The sequence below is a fragment of the Artemia sp. Qi Xiang Cuo genome, chromosome 19 (genome assembly GCF_049724085.1).
Source record: "Artemia sp. Qi Xiang Cuo chromosome 19, ASM4972408v1, whole genome shotgun sequence".
Taxonomy (NCBI): Eukaryota; Metazoa; Arthropoda; class Branchiopoda; order Anostraca; family Artemiidae; genus Artemia; species Artemia sp. Qi Xiang Cuo.
The window spans coordinates 30,405,213-30,411,424 of NC_142812.1; the positions used below are offsets into that span (position 1 = coordinate 30,405,213).

The 6,212-nt window shown below is 38.8% G+C and overlaps 1 protein-coding gene across 1 annotated transcript; it reads right to left on the reverse strand.

The window, feature by feature from the left end:
* Window positions 1–3,226: 3,226 nt before the first annotated feature.
* LOC148940716 (uncharacterized) lies at window positions 3,227–3,628 on the reverse strand. Its single transcript, XM_089105048.1, has one exon. The coding sequence runs from the start codon at window positions 3,626–3,628 to the stop codon at window positions 3,227–3,229; it is 402 nt and encodes a 133-aa protein (XP_088961174.1).
* Window positions 3,629–6,212: the final 2,584 nt, after the last annotated feature.

Consider the following 6,212-nt stretch of genomic DNA (forward strand, 5'->3'; position numbering starts at 1 on the left):
GACAGAAATGGACGAATCACTTTTAGCTCGGTTTAGGAGTAAAATTGAAGACCAAGAAATCTATATTTGAATCCAGGTAGTAAGAAGATCAGAGACGTTGATGTTTTGTTTAAAGAGGTTTTTGGCTTCGTTTTTTAGAGTTCCGGTCAATATTGAGCCGCGTCACTCCTTACTTGCAGTTTGTTACCACGAACTGTATGAGGCTGTGGTCGAAACGGAAAATTGTTTTATCAAACAAAAGCTGTATTTGATGGAGCAGGATCATTCTGTATTTGGAATGAGAGGCTAGATCCGACAGAAATGGACGAATCACTTTTAGCTCGGTTTAGGAGTAAAATTGAAGACCAAGAAATCTATATTTGGATCCAGACAGTAAGGAGATCAAAGACGTCGATGTTTTGTTTAAAGAGGCTTTTGGTTTCGTTTTTTAGAGTTCCGGTCAATATTGAGCCGCATCACTCCTTACTTAAAGTTTGTTACCACGAACTGTATGAGGCTATGGTCGAAACGGAAAATTGTTTAATCAAACACAAGCTGTAATTGATGGAGCAGGATCATTCTGTATTTGGAATGAGGGGCTAGGTCCGACAGATAAGGACGAATCACTTTTAGCTCGGTTAAAGAGTAGAATGGGAGAACAAGAAACCCATATTAGGATCCAGGCAGTAAGGAGGTCGGAGACGTTGAAGTTTTATGCCCACGTTAAAGTGATATTTCGTTTTGAGTATTGTTTTAAATTAGATACTAGGGTCACTAGGGACACTGTTCGTATTCGAGGGAATTGTCTACTATTAAAAAAAAAGAAAAAAAGGTTTTCAAATGAAAATGGTAGCCTCAGACACGAATTACTCTTGCCCTAGATGCAATACAGGAGTTGAGGATGTGGCACACATTTTGGTTGGGTGTCAGCCCCTTTCTGGTTTAAGAAGTAAATTGTTTGAAGGTGACATCCTTGAGTTCTCGAGGGTCCTGCAGACCACTTATAAAGGACAATCATCCAGGTTTGTAAACATGCTAATGAAGTAGTAAAGAAAGGAGACTACCGATTTTTTTTTTTTGGGGGGGGATGATTATTACGGTTTTTGCGATGTATATTTTAGAATACTGTGTTGTATAACCTTGTTTGGTTTATGATGATAAAAAAAAGTTATTCAGGATATGGATGTTGAAAGGAAAGTAGAATAATGTAAGTTAGTGCTTTTGTTATATTTTTTCCGAATGCATATACATATATATATATATATACACACACATATATATATATATATATATATATATATATATATATATATATATATATATATATATATATGCAATACTCAAAATATTGGTTTATTACGAAACATACTCTACAACCTTTCTGATAAGCTATCTGTCACGACGTAGGGTTAACATTCTCGTTTATTAATAAGTCAGTCAACTTTTATTTCTATTGAATGTAAATTCTCTTAAATCAATGTTTGACGTTGACGTTTCAAGCACGAATAAAAAAAGTTCTGGATTCACTATTGAGTAAGGTTATGTTGTTCAGTGAAAGGGTCAATCTTCCCAAAAAAAATACCACGGAAGTGTTGGTCTCAAGAAAATACAGTAGTGACAAGACAGATATTTTTTTCAGAAATGTCATCGTTTTGAGGGGGCTTGGACCCAAGTGGTCTTATATTGACTCTGTAAATAAAAGCCCCTAAGCATCAGAAGCCGAAAGCGGGGTAACTGGTCTATTCTTATGAATAGGGGGAGAGGGGAGGGGGTTAAGAGCCAGGGTTCTGCAAACATATGGACTAAAATTTTGCTTGATCCCAAAGATTCATGACCTTTCTACTAAGTGTAACTATGAATATGTTTAAAACATGCTATTTGAATAAATTGGGTCCCTTGCCAATGAGTCTACACAGACTTTATCAATCCTGGAGTCGTCTTCTTGGTCTTAGTGATCGTTCTAATCGAAATTTGTCGAAATTTCCATCCGATGCCATGTGGGGTTGAAAAGCGAGAGGGGACACAAAGGCTTTAGAATGATAGCTGGCTTCCGTCAGGGATCTCAATAAGGACACTAGGCATAAGGATTGGCAATCAAAAGAGCATTTTACCAAATTTCTACAACGCTCTGTTCAAATTAAAGAGGCTTCTGACAAGCAAACTAGAATAATAGGACAATAAATGGGAAAGAAACCAATTTTCTTCACTATTTTTTTTATCTTTTCATGAAAGTAAAGAGTCATCATAAAACTTAAACGAACAAAATTTCCCTATAAATGAATGAGGCTGTAACCTCCCTAAGCTCCCTCTGTCATTGAAGCCCAAATTAAGGGGAAGGGGCAAAGGGGGGCTCCAGCCCCCTGGATGAATGATGCTACTTTATATTTTATATTTTTGTTTTGAGATTTCCATTATACAGCATTGGAAGTTCCGATTAGACCAGGTAAGCCCCCATCCTGAAATTCAGCTTATGGGAACCCATGCCCTCTACTCTATTCTTAAGATAAAAGCATCACAAGTAATTTACTACAGTAATATTTATTTATTTCCTGCGTCATTGATTATCAAGACTTTCTTTATTTTTTGTTGATATTTTGGCAAATAAAAACTACACAAATAAAAACCTTTCACTGCACGAAATACTTACTTACTTAGGTCTTCCAACGCCCGCTGGCGCATAAAATGACAACGATGCCTCTCCCTGACGATCTCTCTTGTGCTTTTGACTAAAGTTCTTCGAGCGACGATCTCAAACGTGCAGCATCCTTCTCAAGGCATTTTCCCAGTGTTGCTTCTATCACCCATGTCTTCTGATGCCAGAAGGAACCCAACACCACACATCGTGCGGTAGGCGGCCCTAACCCATCCGCACCATGTGACCCCAATATCGCCATCAATTAGTCACAATTCTATCCATCACGAGCGGCTGCTTTTTCTTTTCACGTATAGAGGCGTTGGTAAGCTTATCAGTCCACTAGACACCAAGGATACGCCGAAGACAGATGTTCTCAAAACCCTGGATTCGTTTTTCCAGCTGCTTAGTCAACGCCCAAGATTTGCAGCCGTACATTAATACGGAGAGAACGTTACTATTGAAAAGCCTAAGCTTGAGGTGTAGGGAGTATGCTGGATTCCTCCACACATTTCTTGTTTTATTTAAGGCGCTTCCTGCGCATGTAATCCGTGTGGTAATTTCCCGCTCAAGGCTACCATCATATTTAATGACACTACCCAGGTACTTGAATTCTTAAACCTCCTCTAGTACATCAGATCTAATTTTAAGCGGTAGGGCAGGTAGGGTATTGACACTGTTTCGCATGAATTTTGTTTTCCGTGTACTGATTGACAGACCAACTTGCCCGGCCATACTGGAGAGCATAGCTATATTATTCTGTAGCTCCTCTCTTAAATGAGATAGGAGGGTTATATCATCAACAAAATTCCCGTCATAGAATGTGCGGTTTAGGTTCAGCTGAGTTCCACCTCTGAAGTTACATTTTCGAAGCACGTAGTCCATGAGAATATCAAACAACACTAGGGAGAGGATACATCCTTGGCGGATACCAGACTTCACACTGAACCATTCGGTAGGGTCCCCATCATCAGTCCGTGCGGCACATAATTGATTCTCGTATAGCCTGACAATCATACAAACAATTCAGTCAGGGAATCCATAATACCGAAGTATTTTCCATAGTGAGTCTCTGTGGACCGAATCAAACGCTTTCAAAAAGTCAATGAAGGCAACAATATTCTCAGTCTACCATTAGTTTGTATCTTCTATGAGTACCCTCAAAATGAATATCAAATCAGCGCACGATCTCCCTGGTTGAAACCCATGCTGCTCATCTCTTAACATTGCGTTGACTTTTGACTGAATACGGTTCAGTAGTACTTGGCAGAACATCTTACTCCCTACAGACTGCAGAGTGATACCTTGCCATTTATTCCAGTCGGTTGTTATGCCTTTCTTAAAGAGCTTAACGATAACCCCTTTCTTCCAAATGGTGGGAATATTTTCAGTTTCCCATATCTGAGAAATAACCTCGTGAAGGGGTTCGGCAATAACTTAAGCTCCATACTTCAAGAATTCAGGCTGTAAGCCATCAACTCCTGCAGTTTTGCCATTCTTAATCTTATGAAATATTGTCATGACTTCGAGCAGGCTTATAGGTTCTTCGCTTATGTCAAGTTGGAGGAACGATAGCTCAGCATGAGGGGATACAGGGTTCGTAGGTGGTGGAAAGTTTAGTACCTCATTGAAGTATTCCTTCCATCTCTTAGACCGGTTTATGGCCTTGTGGGATTCCTTATATTGAGATTTCAAAAAATCTTTGTGTTCAACAGTGGCCTCATTCTCGCATGATTCCAACATGATTTTGGCTTCTTTTGAGTCATTCATAAGTTTCCAAGATTTTTCTCTGGTCCACTGCTCCCTTTTCGTTTTTACATACCCTATGTTTTCTTCGGCGGCACCCCGCACACATTCTACAATAGACTCCTATCACTTGTCGACTGTTGCAGTTGTGTCTTCAGTTGAAAGACTTTCAAACCTATTAGCAAGATTCACACAGTACGCTTGTCGAAGATTCTTGTCCTTGAGCTTCCGGACGTCAAAGGACTTGATAGGATTTTACATTTTTTCACTATCTTCAGCTTGAGTTTGAAACTGGTAGTCACCAGTTGGTGGTCACAGTATGAATCTGTACCATTGTAAGTTTGTACATCTTCCAACGACTGTCTATGATGCTTTTTTACCAATATATGGTCAATTTGACTTCTGGAAACATCATCAGGTGAGATCCAAGTATATTAATGTACTTCATAATGGGGGGAACCATAATCCACCTACTATCAGGCTATGGCTGGCTCACTTATCAACAAGACGCACTCCATTATCATTGATAACACCCAGGCCAATGCGGCCTAGCACATCAGGCACAAAACTGTTATCACTACCAACTTTGGCATTAAAATCGCCATACACAATTAATACATCGCGCTCAGGTACTGTGTTGAATATGTCGTTCAAATCACTATAGAAACTGTCCTTGGTGACCCCACCAGAATTGTTTGTGGGAGCATAAGCTGCAACGACGGTAAGTTTAGACTGGAAGCTTTCAAAACGGGCCTTATGAATTCTTTCATTCATAGGTACAGATTCCAACATCGACATATTTGCTTGTTTACTAACAACTAGGGCAACTCCGGCTTCGCATCTCTTCTCTTTACCTAAGAAGAAGACTTCACAATTGTCAATATATATTAAACCAGAGCCTGTCAGTCTGGCTTCAGAAATAGATGCTATTTCAATCTTATATGGTTGAAGAATTCTAATCATGCCCTTTAGACGACCTGGTTGTGGGTCAGGATTAACAGTCCTGACATTCCAAAAAGCAAGACGAAAAGGTTCACTCGCCGTCATAAATCGTATCCGGGGACGGTCAGTAGTCGTTACCAGAGAAATCAAATTAGGTCCGAGGCTTTTCGTTGTCGTTTCGAAAATCATCTAAAATTTTTATAGGGATATGGGGATTAGCTTATCGCCCAACCCTCCTCCTGTCTTGGCTTAGGACAGGATGCTCACCGAGCCCCGAGAGGCAAGGGTCCTAACAGGCAGAGTTCAACACGAAGTACAAATCGTTTTCAGTAAGGCACAAGTTACATTCTAGCTGTTACAGAGTTAAAAGGGCAGCAGTCCCAATGTTATTTTGAGTAATTTCTATTCGTTTTAAATTTCAACTTATTGTTAATATGAACTTCTTTCTGTTTTGGGTTCCATGTGTCTGCATATTAGTATCTACTATTCTTATTCTTGAGGTGATTATTCATTTAATTTTTATTTATCCTAGGTTCGAATTGCTCATTCTAATTTACGTTTGTTTGAGGTTTCATTTTTTCATTCAGAGTAATTTATATTCATTTTTAGTTTGACTTATTCTATAACTTTATTTCTGCTTGTTCATAGATTTTAACTTCACTCTTTACTTTTCTTTTAAAACTTTTTCGAAAACAGTTCGTTATGTTAATTTCACTGAAACTGACATGTCAGTGAACTTAATGTTAGTTATTTTTTTATGTTACTTCAGTGAAAGCATATTGGAATGTAGCAAAGACCTGTACTTGCAGCTGTTTTTTGTAATCATTACCTTTTAAACCCTTTTAACTGAAAAACTTATTATGTCAAGCAAATCAACTGAAATGAGCACATTTATAGTCGACACATTGTGGAA

Bases quoted from the DNA above. Each gene is read 5' to 3' on its own strand.
- LOC148940716 (XM_089105048.1), bottom strand. From the start codon at position 3,628: ATGATTGTCAGGCTATACGAGAATCAATTATGTGCCGCACGGACTGAT.